This window comes from Apteryx mantelli, chromosome 3 (assembly GCF_036417845.1).
Source record: "Apteryx mantelli isolate bAptMan1 chromosome 3, bAptMan1.hap1, whole genome shotgun sequence".
NCBI lineage: Eukaryota > Metazoa > Chordata > Aves > Apterygiformes > Apterygidae > Apteryx > Apteryx mantelli.
In genome coordinates this window covers 45945575-45970794 of record NC_089980.1, presented here as the reverse complement: position 1 = coordinate 45970794, position 25220 = coordinate 45945575, and the positions used below count along the sequence as shown (strand labels likewise).

The following is a 25220-nucleotide window of genomic DNA, read 5'->3' as shown; positions in this document are numbered from 1 at the left end:
CAAAAAGTAGAGAGGAAATCTGGTATATGCAGCACTTCTACAGTGGAACGCATTTATTTTGAAGATTTGCATGCACGTTAAGGGAAAGCACATGTTGCTGATGATGCACGAGAGGGGGAAAAAACAGCTTTTGTTTTTACTGCCTAGATTAAAGGTGTAAAGTTGTGGAAATAGTAACTTCTCTGTCAAATAAATGTAAACAACATTATTTTTAAAATAACTAAATGGAGTATTTGCTAGGGCAGTTCAGTGAGTGTTCTACTGATACTTTTTTTAACGTGTAACTTGAGGGAGGAGGGAATTTGATTGTCAGTTAAGTAGTCTTGAAAATGAGTAGCATTCCTGAAAACAAGTGTCCATTCTCGTGTGCAGGTTAATAAAGGCTCATATAGCCTACAGTCTGCCAGGCAGTTCTTCATGCCACTCTACAGTTCACGGGGAGAACTGTTTGGTCCATTGCACTTTTCTGACCTGACTGACTGTGAAGTAATCAGGCTCTCAGCTGAGCATTTGGCAGCTGTTGGAGAAGAGTTTGAAAAAAACTGTTTACTAGGCAACAGGCTACAGAGACTCCATCAGGAAAAACTCCTATGGAAAGGAAGAGCTGGGAGGGGCAGGGATGAGAGTCTGATAAATTATATGTGTGGCTGGATAAGAGTGGGGAAGGGGTCAGGGAAGTAGGAAGGTAGGCAGATGGCCATGAAGAAAGGTGGGAAAGATAGGCAGTGTTTTCTTGGGGAGTAAGAAGGGGCTATGGTTATTGTGGAAAAATACTGTGACAGACTGTGACCTCAGTTGACCTCTCTTCTACTTGATCCTAGCTTCATGTTGCAATGTAAATAATGACATACAGTGCTGCTTATTTGTCTTTTTTTAATAGTTTTTTTTTTCTATTTAATTTTCTGTTGTTTTTGTCAATCACAGTCAGCAAGACTATCATTTTCAAAGATTATTGTTAGGTTCCTTCTCTAGTCAGTAAAGAGGAAAGGAGAAGTCCCTGCTCTGAGCAAACCCTTGGAGGAACCTGCTTTTTCCCTCTTCTTTCCCTTTTCTTACAGAAGGAGCCTAGCAAGACTAGGCTTATAAGGCTTAAGTTTCCCCCTTTTAGTGACACAACTGAAATTAAACTTATATAGTTACTGTGTTCAAATATTCTTATGCTGCAAATAGTTGTCTTAAAAGTGCAAGTTGCTTTAATCTTGCCAGCTATTCTAAAGAACTTGAAAGCAAATCTTAAACTACAGAGTTTCACTTTTAAATATGGCAGTATTAAAGCATGAATGAATTAGTCTGTTCTACTTCAGCTTTCCTATGAAGCAATTATTAGGAGAGAGAAAGATCCTGTGAGAATGCATTTAATTAATTTGAAGTAAGCCTAAGAATTAGTGAAGTTGGAGCCTGATGGACTGGACTCTGAATTGACTCCTAATGCCAGAATGAGACCTTGGAGTTTTGACCAAAATATGGAAATATCAGCTCAGTGCACAGTAGTGATCAAATAAGCAATTACTAGAGGTATGCTCAGCTATGCGGTGCCATAGGAATAAACGGAATATATGCACTTAAGTCTACTGGGTGTTTCTGAAAAAAAATCTCTTTAAAGACACACAACAATAGTGTGAAAGACAATAGAATTGTTTAAGAATGAAGAATACCTTTTAAAGGTAATACCAGCTTAGAACCATAGAACAATTTAGGTTGGAAGGTTCCCCTACAGATCATCTTATTTAACCTCCTGCTCAAAGCCTCTTGACCTTTCGTTCTGCACTCATCAGAAGAATTTGATTCATCTTCTCTATAACCTCCATTGAAGTAGTGGAAGACTGTTGTTAGATTTCTACCATCACTACTTTTATGCGAACTGAATGAGCCAAGTTCCTTTAGCCTTTCCTCATGTGTTGTGTGCTCCAGCCCCCAAGTGTCTTAGTGGCCCTCCACTGGACTCTGTCAGGTTTGTTGATTTTTCAAATGGGGGACTATACCAAATGTGGTATTCCAAATGTGGCCTGACAAGTGCTGAGTAGAGGGGTCTAATCTTTCCCTTGATCTACTGCCTGTGTGGTCCCCTGTGTAGTTACTTATCATTGCTGTAAGGATGCACTGCTGACTTTTGTTCAGCTTTCCATCAGGATCCCCAGCTTCTTTCTGCAGGGTTGCCATCTAGACAGTTGTTCCCCAGCTTCTGTTGATGTGTATGGGGTTATTCTATGCCAGGTGCAAGACTTTGTCTTTGTTGAACTTCAGGAGGTTTGTGTCAGCCCTTTTCTCCAGCTTTTTGAAATCCTTTTGAATGGCAGCCCTGCCCTTTGAGTCAGTTTCTCCCTCCAGTTTGGTGTCATCCACAGTCTTGCTGAGTGTGCATTCTGTCTCATCATCCAGGTCATTGATGAAGATAGTAAACAATATCAGCCCTTGAGGAGTACCACTCATAACTGGATGCCAGATAGACTTTGAATCATTTACCTATTAACTTTGAGACGGACAGTCCCACCAGTTTTTCAGTCACCTTGTAGTCCACCCATCTGCTTCTGAGAACTTAGTGCTTCTCCCAACTTAGATATTTTGTAAGCTCCTTAAAATTTTTGGAATTGGAAGATAAAAGGATGAAAAAGGAAAAAAAAAATAGAGAAGTTGAACCCTTTCCTGCCAAACAGACTTGGACTTTATAAGAAGCCATAACTAGAGATGTTCTCTCCTCTTATAGAGACAGCAGGATGCATAATAGAAGAACTCAGCTCCTCTAGCCATTTCAGTGGCAGAAAGAAGACTTGGTGATAACATTTCTTCTGGCATGGGTTCTTTGTTGGGAAACGCTGTGATGGGAATTACTCTTCAAGAATGGGAACTTCGTGTTACTGGACTGTGAAGTATTCCTTGCCTGTCCCTCATTCTGTTTGGTTTCTGTGTAAGCTGTCTGTCTGAAATTTCTGAAAGCTTCCCAAAAGCTTTTAGTAATAGTTTTCATTTTGAGGAAAAATATTGAAAAAGACATGGTCCCTTGTGAGATGTTTGAGTGTTTACATGAGAACTGCAGGAACTTAAGCTTTCCTGCAAACTCAGGAAAGTTGAGAAAGACTGAAGAATACTGTGAAATCTTTCTTAATTCATTCTTGGGGATTGTGGTATAAAGTTCTCTGAGCTATTATATTCTGCATAGTATATAGGACAGTGACAATGTTAGACGGACGGAGATCTAAAACAACATCAAGTGTGTGGGCACAGAGAGCTCACCACAGTGTCTTCCTGCTGATTCTGTCTCCAATGGCTTAAGTCTGTAGAATAGAAAAGGACCTTATGCCTGCAAACATAATAGCTGTGAGATAAGAACTGCCTTGACCTCGGTAGGTTCTTGTTTATGTTCTGAAACCTTTTAAATGTTAATGTTAGCTTCTGTTATTAGTTGCTTGATCAGATGCATCTAGTTAATATTCACGTACCACAATCTCCAAAGTTTCTGCACACATAACACATCTTCCTAGTCTACTTTAACAAGAATTATTTCACTTTAAAACTAGCTATCATACTGAGAAACTGATACTGAAACAATTATGTCACATGTTGTTTGCCAAAGGTAAAGTGAACTATAAATCACACGTCTTGACCTTGATTAACTAAATCCAGTTCTAACAAATAGAGGAGTTGCAAATAAAATTAAGGTACTTTGTGCTGTTAAGCTGGGCATTTCTGCCTCCTTTAGTATTACTGCTGTTTAGAGAACATTTTTAGTTTTTTCCTGTTTCAGCTCTGAAGGTGTTTTTGGTTTGTCCAGTCATTTTGGACTGCTATTTTAGGTGATGTGGCAGATGGAGATGTGTGTATATAGTGAGACCTAAAAGTGAAAATGTTGCTTAGGTATGAAAAAAGATCGTTTAGACATTCTGCTTCATTCATCTAAAACAGTGACTCTCAAGCTTGTCATCTAGTAAGTTCTTTTCTACCCTTTTCCCAAGTCTGAGAATCCTTTTGTTGTGGGATACCCATGGAGTGTCTTGCTGGTGGCAGCAGTGTGCTCTGCTGAGGTGGAGTCTGGAGGAAATCAGGGGGCTGGGACTGGACCTGGAAGATAAAAGTGCACTGCTGAAGCTTCCAGTGAAGAGATAGGTGAGAAGAGGAAGAACAGAGAGAGTCCATAGCTGCTGAATTCAGTGATGGTGAGCAGTCAGGGCCTGGTTTGGCCATGCCTTAGCCATCTTCTCGTTGTTTTGTTCTCAGATGTTCCTAAGCAGCATGTCCTTGTTTCCCTTGGGAGCCATTGCTCTAAAATGCTTTAGAGACAACTTTTGAAACCAAACTATTTTGGTGGTTTGCCTTTTTCCTGTTTTGTGAAGGTTTTTGCAACTGATCCATAATTGTGATTTTATGTAGTATTAGTTCAGAACAGATAGGTTACAAACTTTTAAGATTTTTTTTTTTGTACTGTAGAACTTCATCAGAGTTTAAATGTTGTGATGCTTGCCTCTATCATACTGAACAAGTTTTGCACAAGTTTGCAAACTTGTGTTGCTCAAATAGCATATAATGAGGTGTTCAACTTAACTGGATTTTTCAGTTGGTTTTATGGTTACATGAAATGGTAGCAATAGCAAAGACACCTGCCTAGCAACAAATGAGGATAGCTGTTTGTTTTCTTTTTTGGTGGGTGGGGTGGATTTTTTTTTTTTTTTTAAGTTCTCTGGTGCATGTGTAAAGTGTACAAGAAGTTGCTGAATAGTATTTTCATGAGAAGCATTTATGTCTCTAAAGGAAAAGATAGTTTTGCTGTCCATTAACTTGGTTTATGGAAGCAGGGTTTCGCGTAGCTTATTACCATGGGTGATGATATCTCCTAAACTTGAAGCTTTACACCCACACTTGACAATAGCAAAGAGAAAATAAAATTTGATTTTTAATTCTCCCAGTAAACTGTAAGGACTTTTGCAGTTGTACCTTTCCCTTCTCTTGAGTTCTTGGATTCTCTTACCTTTAAATAGCTTGAGAGTGCAGGTCTAGTGATGCAGGTTAATAAGGTACATGAGGCTTTTTATCTCCTGAAACTGTATACATCTAGCTTCTCATGATTGCAGTGTTTTGAAATGGATACTGAGATATTCTTTAGATGTTCTAGTTTAAATTGAAAGTGGAAAATGGGTACCAGTGCACATAAACAGTCTGTGTTTCGTTAAGCTGAGGGGATTTCTTTTTCTCCATAAATTTTTCTTTGTAATTTCCAATTTAAAGACCTAGTTACAGTGATAGATTGAAGTTATGGATGTTTCTTTAGATGTTTATCTGCCTTGGATTTTGGCATTATGGAATCAATGCTACCATACGTGTATTTCTTGCTCTCACTTTGTAGTTGTGGATTAAAGTGTTACTCTAAAGTAACTTAGAAAAAAAATTTTTTTTTGGATGCTGTGCATTGGGACCTTCTTGTTGAGAGAATTATTAACTTTTGTCATATGTTTTAGCCCCATTTTGGGTTACCAGTTTTCAAGCTGACGTGATGGTTTTTGGAATATTAGGAGACATACAAGATGTTACTATAATCATTAACCTAGATTTTCATCTCTCTGTAATGACAGCCATGAATTTTAACGTAACTGCCACTTTCCTTCTAAAGCTTCAAGGCAAAAGCTGTTTGTAACAGAGAAATTGAAGGAAAAGCTTTGAAATTGTTCTACTTCTTGAAAACCGAGGCTAATTCTTTAATTGGTTTGGTGCAGCCTGGTTTGGAAAGTTGAGGCCAGAAGACCTTTTGTAGGAGAAAATGGGCAGACTGCATCATCTGTTCATCATAATACCTGCACACAAGGAGGCACGGTCGGCGTTGCTTACACCCTTATGTATTCCACAAGCAAACTTATTTTCTGCATTTTTTTTTTTTTTTTTTTTTGGTAGGTCAAATTTTGACCACAGGAAGCTGCTGGTCTCTCTTCTCTTTGGTACAAAACCAAGAAGTGGGTGAGGGAATGCTCCTTTTCTCAATATTCTTTGGTTCTGCAGTCTGCTGTATATTTGCTTTTTTTTGTTTTAACTTTTCAGGCAAATAGTTCTAAGGTTGTTATAGATGGTGTACCATAATATAGAGCACTACTGGGCTTACATTTCTGGTATGTTAAGAGTCTGCCAGGTTTCCTCATAGGAACTGTGAAAAGGCTTAATGGTTTCTTTTTGATTTGTCTTGGTTTTAGTCCTAGACAGATAAACCAGAGAGGTATGTGTGGAGGGGGGGAAATGCTGTGATTTACTGGCACCAAGACTGTAAAGCAAAATTGTGTTACAAACTTTGAATGGCTAACTATTCCTTCTTCCCCCACCCAAAGCAAACTGTAGCTAAAAGAACAGCCCTAGCTGAAAGGAGAATAACAATTAGATTTTGATGATCTGACCTAAGCCATTTAGTAGGTTTACATGAAATTTTTGAACCATGAATTGTGAAGATGCATAGCACTAATTTTTGCTAGTAGACAGCCAGGCTGGACAGCTGGGATAGTAAAGTTGTTCAAAGAATATTGGTCAGAGCCCTTTGGCATGTCATAAAACATTGACCGTAAGTTTGAAAGGACTGTTCTGCCGATGCTTTGAAGACATTTAAACTTTTGTAGGCATTTGCTCTATGCTTGTGAGTTCTAAATACTCCAGTTTCCTGATTCTTAACCTGCTGTTGTAATCATGTTGCCAGCCATGTGTAAACCGTGATCTGATGTGAGACTCATTTAACCATCTTGAAATGTGTTATCTGAACTTCAAAATTAAGCAAAATAGCTTGTCAGCAGTTCAGAGGCTATTCAAATTGTAAACCAGCCAATTGCAGAATGTGCCTCCCCGGATATTGGAGCGATGCTGGATATTGAGTCAATCATTTCCTTGAAGTTCCACAGATGTAAGGTAGCTTGTTTTGGTTTTATGCTCTTTGAATAAAATGCAAGCGGTGGCTGTGAATAACTTTCTAGACGCAGTTTGGCCAAAACCTTTCTGGCAACGTAACTGAGCAAAATACTAAGCGGCACTGTGAGAGTCACAGCTGTCAGGCAATATATTGCTTTTGCCTTAGTCATAACTTTTTCTGTTTTTGTTTTGTTTTCTTAACAGGGCAAAAGTATGATGTTGATTAGGCATGTTATCTACCTCACTAGTAATCTTCACTGCCTTTTAAAGTTAGGACTTCCAGAGGATATTTGTTAGCCTTGGGTAGGTTGCACTTGAGATTTCACTAACTTCTCTACATAATGGATAAAATAAGAAAGAACAGTCTAGCCTTGAAAGCTTCAAGGGACTGGGGCTCCTACAGGCTGCTGAACCTGTAGTCACAGAGCATGTGCATACTCCTGTGCCTGGCTGGAAATAAGGAAGGTGCAAAAGAAGGGCTCATGCTGTAAGCATTGCCTGAAAAGGTGAACAGCTTTTCTCCATCTTCTTTGGGAAGGTGGTGGAGAGAAAGATGGATTAAAGAAAGTATCCTATAGTCCATCACTTGGAACATCCTAAATAGACTGCAAAATCCATGTTAATCTACCGAGGTTTTTAGTTTAGGGCATCAGATGCTTTTCACTTTATTTACATAATAGTTTCCAGTACATTTTTGAGACAAATATTTTTAAAGATGTTAAAGCTTGTATTTGAATTTTTGCAGAAACCATTATTTTTCTGTAGAATGGACAACTTCCTTGCCTGCAGCTGTGTTGTATGTTGAAATTCTTGTGTGAGGAACTCCAGCATATTGGCAAAAATACAGTTTGAAAGTAGCTGATTTGCCATTCAGAGGGCCCTTTTTTGGTGAGCTAGAACTAATGACTCTACAACTATGAAGTGATTCCAGGGCTCTTGAAGTGCTTCTGACTCTTGCAGTGATGATTACAGTTGCATTTTGCTTCACGCAGTGAAAGGCTTATGTCCTATACTTTAAGAGGATGGGAGTCATTGTTTCCAAAATTTCAGTGAGCAGGACAGCTGACACAACTATTCTTGACTGGAGTTTTGGAGAGAGAATACCACAAATGCAATGTAGTTGCATTGAAGTCAAGGTCAGGTTGATGTGCCCTCTATCTGGAGAAGTTTTGATTGCCATTTAACTATATCAAAGTGTAAGAATGGGAGACTTTGGGAATTATCTAGCTGTCTGTATCTGGATGCTTAGCTGTATGCTAACTAAGTGATGTTTTTTCATTATTTATAGTAAAATCTAGTATCGGAAGAAAGAGGAGAATCTGGGCAGGGCTTGATTAATGTAGAATTTAGTGAAACTGCTGTTCCTGTGCAACAGGAAAAGATGATCTGTGTTGATGAGGCAGCAGTTTCAGCTTTGTCCTCTGAATGATGTGTCCATATACTTCTAACACGCTTACATTCTGCTTCTGTAGCAGCAGCTTATGCTTTCCGTGAAGTTAAGCACTTTGCCTCTACACAGATAGCGTATCACATGGATTGAGTTTTATAATCCTTTCAACCTTAGGCACATGATAATGTCCAGTGTTTAAACACTCTTTGGGCTAACACCCATCACCCCAGCCCTTACTTGCTTATCTGCTGAGAGTCTTCCTCCACCCGCACCAAACTTATTTAACCTGTTACTGAGGTGTGCAGTGCAGAGCAATAAGAGAAAGGAGCTACCTTAGTGTCTCAAGGAACAAATGCCTCTTTCATCTCTGATAATGCACAGGAGCAGGCAGAGTGTTGTAAGTACTCCAAAATCTCTCCTCCAAGTGTGCTTCTCTTAAGCTGCTCTACTACTCAGTGCAGCTGGAGTGATTAAAAATGGGTCACATTGATTATTGTCTGTTCTGGAGGGCTTGGCCTAATGTAGCATTGGCACATTATATGCTGTACCTAGTTTTCAAAAGTTTGAGTATTGTTTTGCTTGATGAAATAATGTTGATCTGCCTTAACAGTAGTTTAGCAATTCTGTCTCAATTTTTATGTTGACCTGTACAACTTAATTCCTATTATCCCTTGTCAGCTAACATCAAGTACACTAGGCTTCTACTTCAAGCTTGCAAACACTAGTTTAGGCCTTCTGGTAGATGTAGGACTTGAATGGTGACTTCTTCTATAGCTCTTAAAATGGTTGTAGTTGTTGATGAGATGTGTGGTTTAAAAAAGTAGTAGGAAACATAAAAGTTTTGATGAAAGTTGTAGTAGTAAAAATGCTAGTTTTAGATCATCTCATGAAGTAAAGAATTTTGCTGAAGTGTCATGTTACTTCCCAGAACAGATTTTGTAGGTCTTCTATAAAAGCTGTTTTCTAATAAGATCTTCTTCTGTATCTTTCCCTTTATAGCTAAACCAGGTGGACGGGTGAAATGTCAGTATATTTCTGCTGTGGATAAAGTGATCTTTGTGGATGATTATGCAGTAGGATGTAGAAAAGATCTGAATGGCATCTTATTGTTAGACACAGCTCTGCAAACGCCTGTTTCAAAACAAGATGACGTGGTTCAGCTTGAATTGCCGGTTACAGAGGTAAGATGTGGGGGAAAAAAAAAGTATGTAAATAACTTTGTCAGGAATACTAAAAACAGACTTTTGTCCCTGAATTTCTAGTGCAGTATTAATAGCATGTAATGGGAAAGTTTCCTAATAATTAAGTGTCATAAGGCAATGGCTTTTTGCAGTTACCCTTCTCTCAGACAAATGGGAAGTTGCCTCATCAGGAGAGCATTATTTCAGAAGAAAGAACTTCTCAGTGACTAGAAATAAGGACTCAGTTCCAGAGCTTTGCCACTGCTTAGGTATGAATTCCATATGCTATTCTAGAAGTTGCAGTCTGGACTACTAGCCTTCCTTGGATTTTTTGGTTTTAGGTTTTCAGCGAAAAAAGTCAATTAAAAAGATCAATTAATATGCTGATCAGTTAATTGCTACATTTGAAGAACTTATGCTGGAATTTAACTTTTCCAACTAGGTCATCTGGCCTAATAAAAGACTTTCTCTCTGCAAACCTGGCTTCCCTTTTATGCTTGGACAATCAAGGCTACAGTAATGTCCTTCTGGTTCTTTATGGTTTGAGACAATATAACCAAGTGGTTAGTATCACTTTAGAGGAATCTAATCTATGTATTTTTGCCTACAGTGTAATGTGTAGGACTTTCTTGCATTGGTTTACCTTCAGCTAGTTTAGCAATTATTAGGTTAGGTAGTGTGTACCTTAGTATTAGCTGAATTTTCTTCTATTCTAAGACCATACGGGATGAGGAAGGTAGCTTTCATCTTTCAGTGATAATGAAGAAATAGAGGAGGGAAGTAAATCTGTATGAAAACTTTAATCACAAGCCAGTTTATTTTAATTCTTTAATCACAAGCCAGTTTATTTTAATTCTTTATGTTCGGGAAGAGCATCTGCCAATACTAATATTTAGAATAGCGCGTACAGTGAAAAATACAAAACCAGACTACTAGATCCAGATTCTGGATCTTTAAAGCACTCTGAGAAAAGCACCTCCCACTCATCTCTGTAGGAAATAAATTTATATTGAATGATACATCATCGACAAAAACTTCTCCTTAGCAATGATTTGATGTATTTATATGCTATTGGAGCACTGAATAATAGGTGCTTATTGTGAACCCAAGAATGCGTGTTAAGTGGGTTTGTTTTTAACTCCTTGTCTTGAGTAGGAGTGACAGCAATAAAATATCACTTCATAGAGGTCTCTGAAGAGAGCTTTGCAGGTTCCTCAGGCTTGCTGCTACTGACATTATTTTTACCCCTTTTGTGCCTAGAGGGTAACTACAAAAATCTTGGTGTGGCTGAATATGAAGAGACTGACCTAAGTCAGCATTTCCTTTCATAAGTTTTGCTGCTTGTTTGCAGTCTCACAATATGGTTCGGGACAAACTATAAGTTTGTGTCAGTTTAGCTAAAGATTCTTATGTATTTCAAAAACAGTTTATAGACCCTTCTTCCAAGTTTAGGAGAGCAGCACTTTTCTGTAAAGGTCCTTTCTTTAGAAATTGGAAAATATTATAGTTCAATAAAAACAGATTTGGGGAGTTCAAGGTCAAATCAGTGTGATGGGAGGAAAAATAACAATCTTCAGTTCTTACCTTTGCTGTTAAAGAGGAGGTGCCCAGACCCAGGGTGTCTTCCCCCTAAAACTTGGTCAAATTGTAGACTTGCACAGCCCTTCGGTTGATCTGCTGCCATCTGCAAGAAACTTAGCAAGTATGAGATGCCATGGGAATTTTCATTGTCCTTTTATTGAAATCTAAGAAACAGATACAGCCTTAACTAAGGAACTCGTTTGACTTGCTTCTGCCTTTCCTCCCTTGTCTATCCCACTTCTTTCTCCCATCCCACCCAAAAGAAAAGAAAGAAAGAGGCAAGAAACTGTGTGCATGTAGTGGTAACTGGCTAGAAGTGGTCATTCAGTCCTTCTGTTAGAATGGTGCCTGGCTGCTTAAAGTAGAGGCTGGCAGTTGCCCTTGGGAAATATTTCCCTTTGCTTGGAACTGGAAAGATTTTATATAACGTTTTTCAGATGTAGCCTGTTTAACAACTGCTACATAATGCTTTATACTTTGCAAATAAAATGTACTTTTAAATCTTAACTGTAAACATGAAGTTAACAGACAGTGGGGTAAACTAGAAACAGGTGGGACTTGGCAGAAAAAAAGTCTATAAATGGATGTTTATAGTGTTCTTTTCTAGATGCATTATTTATGAGTTGTAAGAATTCTCTAGGTTAACTAGCTCATTTTTTCTGCCTCATTTTTCAGCTTCAGTAATTATATTGTCATTGTAAGCAGTTTCTCTGACTTTTATTATTTTTTATTTTCTTTTTTACAAAATTGTTTTTCTTGATATTGCTTTTTTTAAAATAGATAAAACTGCTCAGAAAAATGTTGAGACTTGTGGGCTTTGCTCTTGCTCTCACTTCTGTCCCTGAAGCTGAATGAATCCTTTTGAAGGGAATTGGGTTGTAGATGTGGTTCCTTTTTGCTTGGCTTTAATATATGCCATGTTTTAATTGTTTGTATTGCTAACATGGTTAACATTGTTTTACATGAGGGGATTTGCAATAATTACTGACTTTATTGCAACGGTTTATCCACTGAATGGGCTACAAAGCAAAGTTTGGAACTGCTAGCTCAAGTTTTTCATTAATTAATTAATTAATCTATCTATTTATTTATTTATTTAGTGGGAATTATCCTGATATAACATATGGTAAGTTAGGGCAAGCTAAATTACATTTCCCGGAATAATGAAACAGGTATAAATCTCATGTGTAGCTATCTAGCCTGGACAATAACTTTTCTTGCGCATCTGTATTTTAGGCTCAGCAGCTGCTATCTGCTTGCATAGAAAAAGTAGATGTTTCTAGCACAGAGGGATACGATTTATTCATCACACAACTGAAGGATGGTTTAAAAAATACCTCACATGAAACAGCAGCAAATCATAAAGTTGCAAAGGTAAGAATTTGTCTCCCTCCTACGTAACACGGATTACCAAGTCTAGCTTGTTTGGCCACCATTGTGGAAGCATGCAAAATGCTTGATGTAGTGTAATGGATTTCATTTGAAGAGGATGAAAGGTAATATGTGATCCTTAGTTCTTATATGTGATGTTTTGCTTGTTAAGGAAGAAACTAACAGGGTCCTCAGCTTAAAGTTTGAAGTTACTAGCTTTCCTTGCATTATATTCATGTTGCTTTTGTGTGTCCACTCTTGTATTAATTCTTAAATTCATTCAGATCTACAGGGAGTGCAACATGTGTGTTTGTTTTGCTTTTGACACCTTTGTGAGCTATTTGTCATTTATATGTTACAATTTTTAAATATAAACTGGACACTTTTTTTCTTAATTTAGTGGGCAACGGTTATGTTCCACCTTCCTCATCATGTTTTGAAGTCTGTCGCCAGTGCCATTGTAAATGAACTCAAGAAGATAAATCAGAATATTGCTGCCTTACCTGTAGCATCCTCTGTGATGGATAGGTTATCTTACCTCTTACCCAGCGCGCGACCTGAACTTGGTGTGGGACCTGGTCGATCTGTGGACAGGTATATTAAGACAAAATAAATGATGAATTTGACCCCTTACTTGGATCAGAGTAAGCTCTTAGGTGACTTTGATTTCTCTGCCAAAGGAAAAATGGAATTAGTCCTATTCTGTATTTTTCTTGTTCTTACCTGTACAGCTAGTTTAAATGGTTAGTGCACAATGTACTTTAAATATTAGTAAATTTAGAGAAACATTTATGGTTGCTCAAAGACTGCCATGTCTGGATTTTAACTTTAGTGCCAGTCAGATTGAATTCCCTTTGCTCTTATTCTCAAGCAGACTTTCAGAAAGGTTACAATTGCAGCCCTAAACTTGCATTCCTAGCTAGTGTTTTGACATGGGAATGTGGTGTTCACCCAGGCTTTACTCTTCATAATGTTAGGTTATGGTTGTATTTGAACAGTCACTTAGAAATGACTAGCTCTGGTCCAGAGTTACTGGCAGTATTCAAGCTAGTACTGTAAACCTTACTGGAAGTGTAACGTTAAGATGTTCAGAAATTGCATAGGTTTAAGAGTTTATTCAGACCGCTTTTGAATGCAAAGCGAGCACACATCTCGTTTACTGAAGGTGGGGCATACGTGCTATGCTACATCATACAATCAGTTCCTTGTTCTTCATAATAGAATTATGTCCATCCATGCTTATGTTTTTTAGAGGACAGAGTTGTTACCTTTGCAGCATATAAATACTGTTTCTGAACTTTCTAATCACTTACTATGTGTTTGGGATCAGAAGATTTTACCTCATCAGCTATTGCTTGTTCTCTTTCTGATCTGAGTGGTGCTTTGTAAGTAGGCAAGTTTAACCCGTTATCTAAATCTTCATAAGCCAAGACTAGTTAGAACACTGATAAATCTTCTAAGGCTATAAATTAATGCCTTCTTGAAAGTTTTTATATGAAAGATTACTATAATTTCTCACAGCTCAAAAAATTTAATAAAACTTATCGCGTCCCCATATCTTCAGGTCTAACTCTATCTGCCATATTGCTTTTATGATTAGAGCTCTCTGAGATCTGTCTGTTAAGATGGTATGATGTCAAGTTAAGACAACCCTTAAATGGGTGCTACAAGGATAGTTTACTACTTTGATGGGAAACATTTAATATAATCATTCTTTTACAAGACTGACACTATTCAAGAGTGTCTTTGAGGTGAAGAAACAAGAAAAGAGGTACTCCTCCATCTAGCAGCACCAGTTCTTCCAGCCGTATACTCCTTTCCATGGAGGATGGTGAATTATGGGATGATACTGGATAACTTTTGTCAAAGCTGATTAAAAAAACCTGATAGTTGTTTCTTATGTACTCTTTCAGATGAAGGACATGCACTGAAAATTAACAGTGAAAGTTGGAAAAGAGAGAAGCTTCTTTTCTTTGTAGCTGTTGAATTTACAGAATGCTTCATTTTTTTGATTTTAATAGCTTATAATTTTTAAGTATTATAGCATGCAATGAATGCCAAATGTTAGGGGGGTTTTGTACAGTGTATTCAGTTAAGCCTAAAATACCAATTTGGGTCTATTTCAAAATATGAATATTCATATCTATTCACTTAATAAACCCAAAATTCTGCAGTAGTTGTCATAGTGGTGAAAACTTTGTGGCAGCTCCATTGGGCCTTACTCTGCATCTTCCCTAAATGCAGAGTAGCTTTGGCTATCTGTTTTTTCTGAAGTCAGATGAAAAAGGCTACATGGAAACTTATTTTGTTCATTGTTCTTGCTTTTAAAGCTTGTAGCTTGTTGTATTGCTTTTGGTCTTTTGCTGAGGATATACTTTAGGCAACCAAGTGAGAGAATTTTGTTACTTTTCTATAATTTTTAATGATAACTTTACATATAAGTTACAGGTAGTTATCTGCCGTATTTCTAATAATCAATAAATCATAAAAAAAAATCTCAGAAGTAGTTTAAATTTTTTTTTATTTTATGTGGCAGCTTTGGGTAACTTAATTTTCTTACTTTTCTAGGTCTTTGATGTATAGTGAAGCTAACAGACGGGAGACATTCACCTCATGGCCTCATGTGGGTTATAGGTGGGCACAGCCAGATCCTATGGCTCAAGCTGGGTTCTATCACCAGGTAAAAGGTTTAGTTATACTTAGTATTTGCTTCTTTGGCAAGGACTTTTTTTAAAAATTTATTTATTTTCTTTTTTTAAAGTCCTTCATGGATTCCTACACAGATGTAGAAACAGTAATGAACAAGTTTGTCGTTGAGAGTTCTTTTCCAAAGTTTTTCTTTTTTTCTTTTTCTTTTTCTTTTTCTTTTTCTTTTTCTTTTTCTTTTTCTTTTTCTTTTTCTTTTTCTTTTTCTTTTTCTTTTTCTTTTTCTTTTCAGCACAGAAAACGTTGTGAGATTCAGCATATAACACTTAAGTATGCAAATTTATCTGGATTCAACAACATCAACAACAAAGATGTACTTGGTTGTTACACAGCATCTCTTTTTCTCCTCATTAGATTGTTGAGCAAGTATCCTTATTTTTAGACAGGTTTTCTGCAAGTAAAGCAGAAAAAGCACTAAGCCTGATGTCAGTGTTCTGTAACTATACTTTCCTAGTGGGACTTAAAACTGTTGTGTTACAGAAGGCAGATCTAGATTATATTACTTAATTATTTGGCTTAATGACTTAGCCTCAACTTTTTTCTCCAATATTCTTGCCTATTTCCATTTTTCTTTTTTATTTTTACCCTAAAATAAATTTTTTGTTGTTATATGGATTTACGTAATGAAGGCTAGGTAGTATATATTATTTGATGTCAGTATTATCTGCCTCATGAAGTCAACTGCAAAGCCTGCTAGGTGCTGGTGGATAATGTGTTTTGGAAAATTTCTCAAGTGTTCTTGAAAACTGCTTGTTCAGGAGGAAAAATGCAGGGAATTAATATGTTAGAATTGAATCTGCATATTTCCACGTATATCTCATTGACTTGAAAGGTGATAATGAAAATGCTAAGTTTAAAGAGAAGTGGAAAATTCCATTCTTTTCCTTTGTCACTTCAGCTAGTAACAACTGTTCTTTGCAGAGGAGTGAAATGATGTATATTGCTTTATATTCTGGCAGATTGAAGGCATAATAGGAAATGCTTATTTAACTTGTGTTTTTACAAGCATGCAGATGTGCAGATAAATTCTGTTGAGGCTGTATGTTTTTGGAACCTTGTGGGCCTGTCCCAAAGAAGAAGTCTTAGCAGTGGTGCTGTTCACTTGAGTTCTGCTCTATTTGTATGTGGTTTTTATCCGGTGGCTGGCACAGGTTCTCTGGATTCTGGATCTCTTCTGTAGTAAGGATGGTATATCTATTTCTTTTGTGAGATATTGCCACTTTAATCTGTAATTTTTGGCAGTGTATACATGTGATGTAGTGTTTTGCAATGCCACTAGAAGAAGAAGGCTGCTTAATGTGTTTTGTATTGCATGCTATATACATTTTAAGTGTTTCTTCTTATTTTATAGCCTGCGTCATCAGGAGATGACAGAGCCATGTGCTTTACCTGTAGTGTGTGTTTGGTATGCTGGGAGCCTACAGATGAACCTTGGTAAGTTTAATTATATTTGGAGTAGACTTAGCTTTATGCTAATGAGATTAGAAAACCTGAAGGACAAAGGTCAACATATCTGGCCAGGATTTCTGGTGAGCTTAGGGAGTGTCAATGACAAGAGTGGATTTCAAAAATGATTCCATAGAACAAATGGCAAAATAATTCCCTGTACTGTATCAAACTTATGCATGATACTAAAACCAGGAAGTTGTAGTTGGTTTTATTTCTTAATTCTGATTTGGTATTTCATTTTGTTTCTTTTCGGATAAAGACGACAGCTAGCATTTCTTTACAAAGATCTGAACTCAATCTTCTGTATGCATGTGACAATAGGTGATAAGTTCTTAAAGTGCAGTGGCCATGCAGTGCATATTTGCCCTTTATATCAAGTTGCAAGATTTGTTACTAGTTTCCAGAACGAGTTAAAACTGCGCATAGTGGCAGAAATGCAGGACCTTAAATTGACTTAAAAAAGGAACCTTAGTCTAGTTTTTGTCTTGATTATTTTGTAATTTATATCGTTATTTGATCATTTCAGGCTCCTGACTAACGGGAAACTTTTCTCTGTAATATTATCCTCATAGTCCTTGTTTCTTCCTTGTACTTGTTAGTTTCTAGACATTTTGTAGCAGTGTAATTACTCTTTGCCATGTCTCTGTCTTCTGTATATATTGAGATCAGAAGGTCTTTTTCATGCTTATTGGTCAATCGGTCATTTAGGACTGTCTTCCATTTTGATTTTTGCATGTGTGGATGTATAATGCAAGACTAGACACCATTTCCTCTTATTAAGACTGCTTAATAATTTCTCATAACATCAGAATTCTTCTAATGTACGTTCTGTAGAATTTAATCTGCTTGCTTTGCTTCATGAGGACATGATGGGCTACTGCCTATAGAACAGTTCTTTTATGGTTAATTTTTATGACTAATTATCTTAAGAGCATTGTGTGTAGATTCTTCTGTATGATTGTGAATATCCATTAAATGGTCAAAGGCTTTAATATAGTCTGCTATTGAGAAATAGCTGTGGAAATAGGGTTAGTAGCTTCACCACTCTCTTCTACGGTTGACTGTAATACAGTTCAAACAGTTTGGTTTCGGCTTCATTTCAAGCACTAAGTTTGTGTATGATATGTGTACTCTTTACAGTAAGAAATTGGTGTGTGATATGTTTGTTTTTAATATGAAAAGGTCTGAACATGAGAGACATTCCCCAAACTGCCCATTTGTCAAGGGTGAGCACACTCAGAATGTACCTCTTTCAGTCACACTGGCAACAAGTCCGGCACAATTTCCCTGCACAGATGGCACTGACAGAATAGCCTGCTTTGGATCTGGAAGTTGCCCTCATTTCCTAGCTGCTGCAACAAAACGAGGAAAGATCTGCATATGGGATGTTTCCAAACTTATGAAGGTATACAACATATGCAACTGTTTTTTCATTAACTAATTACTTTTGATGAGGCATATCTCAATTTAAATCAAAGGTCACTTCTGTTTTATTTAATTATTATTTTTTTAGGTCCACTTAAAATTTGAGATCAATGCATATGATCCAGCTATCGTGCAGCAGCTTATGTTATCAGGAGAACAGAGCTCAGGGGTTGACTCAAGGAGACCAACACTAGCTTGGCTAGAAGATTCATCTAGCTGCTCAGATATACCAAAATTAGAAGGAGACAGGTATGCTAAGCTTCAACATCAGAAAATGTAAAATGTTGCTGTGTAGGTGGTAAATGTCATTTAGTTAAGTCATGCTTTGTGGAACATAAGATTGTTAAGATTATTATACTTTTCGTGGAGATGAGGAAAAAAAAAAATTTTAAGTGTTGAATAGTGTTCAGATACATAAGGATAAAAAAGTTGCCAAAGTTGTCCTTGAAGCCAGCTTCGTTTTACTCTGTTTCAGTCTTTATCCTCCAGTAATGGAGCAGTACCAAATCTCATTGCTGCTGTGTGCTGATGTTCCAGGAAACTCCACTTGTACATACGTGAGAGGCAGAGAAATAGTGAGGAATAAAAGTTTGAGAACAACGTTTCATTTTAGTTATGGATTATGCATTTCAGGCTTTGAAAGTATAGACTACTGAAAGTAAAGTATTTGGATGTGCTAGAAATTTTTATTTATTTGTATCTTTAACTCATGCATATGGATGTTAAACCACTAGACAGTCCTATCACAAGTTTTTAAATAAGTTAGGTGGTACACTGTTGCTAAGAAAGTGTCATGTGAGAAAATGCATTATTGATAGATATCTGTATACACATAGAATCAATATTCTTTCATTTATGCTTGTTACAATGTATTACTGGGAACTCCTTCCTCATATCACCAAAACTCACACAGATGAGCAAATCATTGTTAGAAAGCTCAGGAAAAAAGGTGTTTGAGGAGTCTTGCTAGTTTTCTCAATGTTTCTTCTTTTAACTTCAACATCATGGAAAGTAACAGTTTTGCTACCTGCACAGGTAGCAAGGTTGTTTTTAAGCCTGCCGTGGTTCCTACAGAACTGTAGAGCATATAAGAAGCTTGCTCTTTTGAAGAGTGTGTAGGAAACTAGGCAACATCTGAGCTTAGGGCCTAGCAGCTGCTCATTGCCAGCAGCTGCTGGAGCCTAGACTTTTAATGTAGCTTTAACGCTATAAACCACTTGAAAGTTAAAGAATTAAGCCAATATAAAGAGGTGGTCAAAGGATAGTACAATGGTACTGCTCAGGACTAAGTATCTTTCACTTCACTTTATCTATATGAAATTTATTATCTCTGTCATTAAAAATGATACTGAAATCTCAAGGGAAGGCTGGATGAGAGTGGAAGTATTGAAATGTCACTGTGTTGTAGTGAAATGAACATTGATCAGGTTTGATCCAAAACAGATCTGTTCCTGGGGCCTGAGAGAAGTATCCGATTTGTTTAAGTGTGGGCTCTGACTTGGTGCCATGATTTATTATACCTGAAGCTGCAAAGGCCCTACTTGTTCTTTGTGTGTAAGGATCCTGTAATAGGAAATTTTCTTCTATTTAGGAAAGCCAGATGTGTAAAAGCTTCATATATTCTTAGAACTACTGATGAAATGATGCTGAGATCTGAATCAAGAATGTGCAAACATGTGGCAGTTTCCACAAAGAAAAGCAACCGATTGTATACACTGAAGGGCATATTCCTTTCTAAGAGGTGCTTGAATAGAATCTGCTTTTATGAGAACATGACTCATCTGATAATATTTTTAAAAGCAACCAAGTGTTTGTAGGCTGTCTCTTTAAGGAGGAGCTCAGAGGAAGTCAAAGTATGTTCGGGTACTTTGAGCCAAGGAATGAATGCTGATAAAACAGCTGTTGGTAGCCGCTGTGCTGTGGAAGGAAAATGCTATGTATGACCAGACCAGGACTACTCTGAGCCATGGCAGTTTCCATACCAGCTACAAAATTGCTTTGATAGAATTGAAGACCACTCTGGGAGCTCTACCTTTCAGAGAATATTTTGACAAACTTTGAAGAAGGGGGCATCAGTTTTTAGACAGAAGGGGTTTTTTGATTGTTATTTTGGTTTTTGGTTTTTTGAAAGAGTGCTGAGAACTGGCTTTCCTTTTCATTCAGTTTATGTTTGAGTTTTTGAGAATACGATAGTGGAATGAGGCAAAGGGAAAGCTGGTCTACCGGTTCAGTGACTGAGGGGGGGAAAAAAAATCATTGTCTTGTCTGTGATCAATTGACCAGTGGATATACAGTTCTGACTAAAAGAAATGCCGGTGTTGTAGTGCACAATTTATTTTTTAATTAATTAAATCTTAAAATTTACTTTATAAAAGGCAGCTACAGTGTACCTGGTCTCATTTTTTCGTTTTTTTCAGTGATGATCTATTGGAGGATTCAGACAGTGAAGAGCATTCCAGATCAGAATCTGTGACAGGTAGGTTATATCTGATCCATGTATCAGTTTACAGGTCAGGAGGGAAATTGTTCATCTCAGGCTCTTTAAAAGGCTCTGCCAGAAACAAAGGATATTATATTCATTGTATTGGAAACAAAATTTTGACCTGGAAAGTCTACCTTCCAGTAGTTAAGTCGTCGTTTGTTTGGTGGAGATTAGATACAGGAAAAGAAAAACCCTACTTCGTTGGTTAATAAATGCCTTATTTGACAACAGGCATTGGTTATCTTGCTGTCAATAAAACACACAAACCAAGTCAAAGGAACTTACTTAGGACAGGAACAAATTGCAGCTGTACAAAACCCTTTAAATTCAGGGGATTGCCAGAAAGTTCCTGAATCTTGGTTGTTTCCATGTATGTGTACACCCTAGATTTACTTTTTTCTCTTTTCCTGAATGAAACTTTCATATGGAAGCAGAACAGTGCTGTGCATAGTGTTTTTATATTATTTTCTTAGAGGTATACACAGAAATTTTGGTGGGAGAAAAGATTACGTGCTTACTTTGCATAATCTAGTTTATACCTTTGAATGAGGATTAGCAAGTGGGGAAAAAACGTGCACATGCATATGCACAAGGGAATAGACTGGAGATGTGAAAATTTTTTTTTTTTCTTCAATATAAATTGTTGCAAAGATGGTGCTCTGTCATTTATGCTTCAGTCCCCTCTTCTCTGGGTTTGTGCTGTGCCCTTTGTAATCAATTAAATCTTTGCATTATTTAGTTGAACTTTTCTGATTTATTTTTGTTATTGCAGTACTGTTCAATTTGATCGGGCTTCTCTTCAGTGTTTACTGTGTTGTGTTTTATTGTAGGTTGGAGCTCTTTATATTAGGTGGTCTGTTAGATGATGGGAACTGTCAAGTTTCAGAGTAAAATGTGTTTTTCAACTAGGAATGAAGAATGAATCTGCAGTGTTACAGATTCTTGATGGTGCTGGGCTGTTTCGAAAGGGGAATGATACAGGGCAGAACATGAATTGAGTTGATTAGATTAGTTGGGTTTTGTTATGGTGGACTAGCCCAAGTAGAAATTGTCAGAAAGATAAGATTGTTTATTGGGAGACCTGTTTTCTTTACTTTCATTCTTGCTGATAAAATAAGGAGAACCATTAGCAAGTGTGGAAGGAATGTTTCTAGGCCTTTTGTTTTGCGACTATCAGATCTCAAACATATGGAATGTTTTAACATAATGAATCTGTACAGCAGTGACTTATTGCTTGATTATGAAAACAAGTCCATAACATAAGTAATTTGACTCTTTTTCTGTGCATATATTATGTTAGCCTTTTTTTGTTTTAAAGGGCATACATCACAAAAAGAAACCATGGAAGTCAGCCTTGATATAACAGCTCTCAGCATTCTTCAACAGCCTGAGAAACTTCAATGGGAAATTGTTGCAAATGTCCTGGAAGACACGGTTAAGGATCTGGAGGAACTTGGGGCAAACCCATGTTTGGCCAACTGTAAGAGTGAAAAGATGAAGGAAAAACATCTAGAACAACACAACATTCCCTTTCCTTGTTTATTAGCTGGGGGTCTGTTAATGTACAAATCACCTGCTACCTCTCCTGTTAGCAGTAACTCTCAAAGGTCACTGGATGGCTTAAGCAGGACTCGAGGTGAGAGTGTCTCGGAGCAGGGATCAACTGACAATGAATCCTGCACTAATTCAGAACTGAATTCGCCTCTGGTACGGAGGACTTTACCTGTTTTGCTGCTATACAGCATTAAGGAGTCTGATGAAAAAGCAGGAAAACTCTTTTCACAAATGAACAATATTATGAGTAAAAGTATACATGATGATGGTTTCACAGTTCCACAGATCATTGAAATGGAGCTGGACAGTCAGGAACAGTTGCTGTTACAGGATCCCCCTGTGACTTATATTCAGCAGTTTGCAGATGCAGCAGCCAACCTAACTTCTCCGGACTCGGACAAGTGGAGCTCTGTGGTTCCCAAACCTGGGACTTTGGTTCAGTGCCTGCGTCTGCCAAAGTTTGCAGAGGAGGAGAACCTGTGTGTAGATTCGATCACTCCTTGTGCAGATGGAGTTCATTTGTTAGTAGGACTGCGGACTTGCCCTGTTGAATCTCTGAGTGCAATAAATCAAGTAGAGGCCTTGAATAATTTAAATAAATTAAACTCGGCACTATGTAATAGAAGAAAGGGTGAACTAGAATCAAGTCTTACTGTAGTGAATGGCACAAGTATCGATGTAATCCAACATGAGTCACCAGCAGATGTACCAACTCCTTTAATAATTCAACCTGAACAGAGAAGTGTTAGTGGTGGATATCTAGTGCTTTATAAAATGAATTATGCCACTAGAATAGTTACCCTAGAGGAGGAACCAGTAAAAATCCAGCATATCAAAGACCCCCAAGACACAATTACCTCAATGATTTTGCTCCCACCAGATATATTGGATAATCGAGAGGATGACTGTGAGGAGCCTGTGGAGGAAATGCAATTGACTTCTAAAAATAGCAGTGGGAGAGAGAGAAGATCTGAGATCTCTACTCTTGGGCACCTGGTAATAACTACTCAGGGAGGATATGTAAAAATACTAGATCTTTCAAACTTTGAAATTCTGGCCAAAGTGGAGCCACCTAAAAAAGAGGGCACAGAGGAACCAGATATGTTTGTTTCTGTGATATACTGTTCGGGCACAGACAGATTATGTGCGTGCACCAAAGGTAAGACTTTTCTTTAAAAACTTTTAAAATGCTTTATTTGACAGTGTTTGAATTATATTATAGAATGTTAACATAAGTTTCAAAATAGTAATAGACAAATTCCATCGAGTTTATATACAATTTAGTCCTGTTCTAGAGAACAGGACTGCAGGCTCTAGTTAATTCCTCATCTTAAATATAGATTTTAATCTCTAAAATGGGAACATCTCTTGGGTATGTCCAGTGTACTAGTAAATCTGTTTTGGTAGTGTTACAGAATTGCTTAAGTCCTAAACAAATAAAAGTAATTCTTGTATGTAATTATTCCTGTACTGGATATCTGTGCTTCAGAGAAATGCCTCCTGTATGTAATTGGAGTTATTCAAGAGGGTAGGGAAGAAAATGCTTTTATATCTTATTCCAGTGATCAGTTATGAAACCTGTGTCTTGTTTCACATAGGCCTGCTGATTCTGCTTGGGCTTTTCTGCAGTTGGGATTAATCTTTAACTGTGAGAGCCAGACCATCTATGCAGAGTTGTCAAATCCTTTTTAAAAATGGACAGAAAACATTTTGGGGGTGACACTTTGATGGGTAGCTCAAGTCCAGGTGATTGGTACTTTGTAGTAGAAGGTGTCCCCTCCCTAGTCGTGCCTCCTTGTGTCACATCAGTGCAGAGGTTACGGCTCCGAATTCCTTGATGAGCCAATGTCTTTCCTAATTCCCCTGCACTTCATTGCAGTGGTGGTGGAAAGAGTCTCTGTGAAGCTGAGCTGATGGGCTGTTCACACATTTCAGACAAACTCCCATCAATACCATGTTGAACTTCATTATCTTTTTCTCTCTCTTTACTAGAAGAATTTAAAAAGACACATTTCTTCTTTCACAGACACGGCATGTTAATTACATAGTTCTCCTGTGAGAGAACTGCATGGCTCTTAAGGACCCTGTCTTTATCACTTACCTACCATGAGTTTTAGCAGCAATTTTTTGTTTACTTTTTTAATATGGATGAAGACATTGAGTATTAATAGCTAGTATTGATATTTGCAGACTCCTAATATAAACATCCAGATTTACTAAATTGTTCTTTTTTTGAGAACTACTTTTGAAGAAATGTCAGTTAAACTGTTTCTGCATCTTTTTTTCCTGTTTAAAATGGAACTCTTTTTTTGTGTCATGCTATCAGGTTAAATGCCTGTGAAAATTGTTAATGTATCGAATCTGTGCCATTATGTTTTTATCTATACTTTGCTGATTGAAGTTAAACTCATTTAGAAAAACAATTGCTAAGCATTTTATCCATAGAAGTCTACTATTCATTATATTTTGTATAATACCTGTTTGGGCTTTCTTGGGTGTGTATTCTGCTTTAAGATTAATGACAAGTTAAAGGGCTTATTGTTATTGTGCATGGTACTTTCCCATCCAGTATTAGCATATATAATTACGTTTTTGTAGGGTTTAGTGTTATCTAAACCTGTTTTTAGGACCTTGAGTGTAAAGTTATGCAGGTCTGTTGATTTGGGAGCATTTATTCTGTGAGTGTAGGAGTATTTGTGTCTACTGCCTAGATAATCACCACCTCTGTTACTGACTGTTACTTTATCTTCCTCATAGCAGACAAACACATCATTCTGCTTTTTTAGTAAATATCTGTGGTTTTTTTTTTTCCTCTCTGACAGTGTTGTCATATCCATCTAGTAATTTCTAAATAGCTTTGCTGTGACTTCTTTTGTTCTTACTGCATTTAAGATGACTGGGATTTTATTTTTCTTTAGTCCTGTAAGCCACAGACATCCCTCTGCCCTCAGGTTTCCCATTTCAATATACTACTATGATGTTTCTTCATTTCTGTACTGATTGATAACTCTTGTCTTTTACTTACATCCACCACATCTCTGTTTAGAACTTGTTTTTCTGTTCTGCCATGAAACTTGAATTTCAAAATCAGTTATTTTCATTGTTTAAATGTCTTTAGCTTTCAATTTCTATTCTTTTTTGACAGCTTTTCAGTCAGTTCTGCTGGGTAATTTTTCTCACTCCTGAGAGAAGTCTAAAGCAGTCATAAATATTC

The 25220-nt window shown here is 37.2% G+C and overlaps 1 protein-coding gene across 3 annotated transcripts in view; it reads left to right on the top strand.

Moving 5' to 3' along the window:
- The window catches only part of BIRC6 (baculoviral IAP repeat containing 6), a 200987-nt gene that overhangs the window by 6884 nt on the left and 168883 nt on the right, over positions 1-25220 (top strand). For all 3 annotated transcript variants that reach the window (XM_067293270.1, XM_067293269.1, XM_067293268.1), the window contains exons 2-10: positions 9257-9438; positions 12256-12393; positions 12791-12984; positions 14959-15070; positions 16448-16530; positions 17728-17950; positions 18059-18219; positions 20388-20446; positions 21771-23165. In XM_067293270.1, coding sequence (XP_067149371.1) covers positions 9257-9438; positions 12256-12393; positions 12791-12984; positions 14959-15070; positions 16448-16530; positions 17728-17950; positions 18059-18219; positions 20388-20446; positions 21771-23165 — 2547 coding nt within the window. The remainder of the gene's footprint in view (positions 1-9256; positions 9439-12255; positions 12394-12790; positions 12985-14958; positions 15071-16447; positions 16531-17727; positions 17951-18058; positions 18220-20387; positions 20447-21770; positions 23166-25220) is intronic.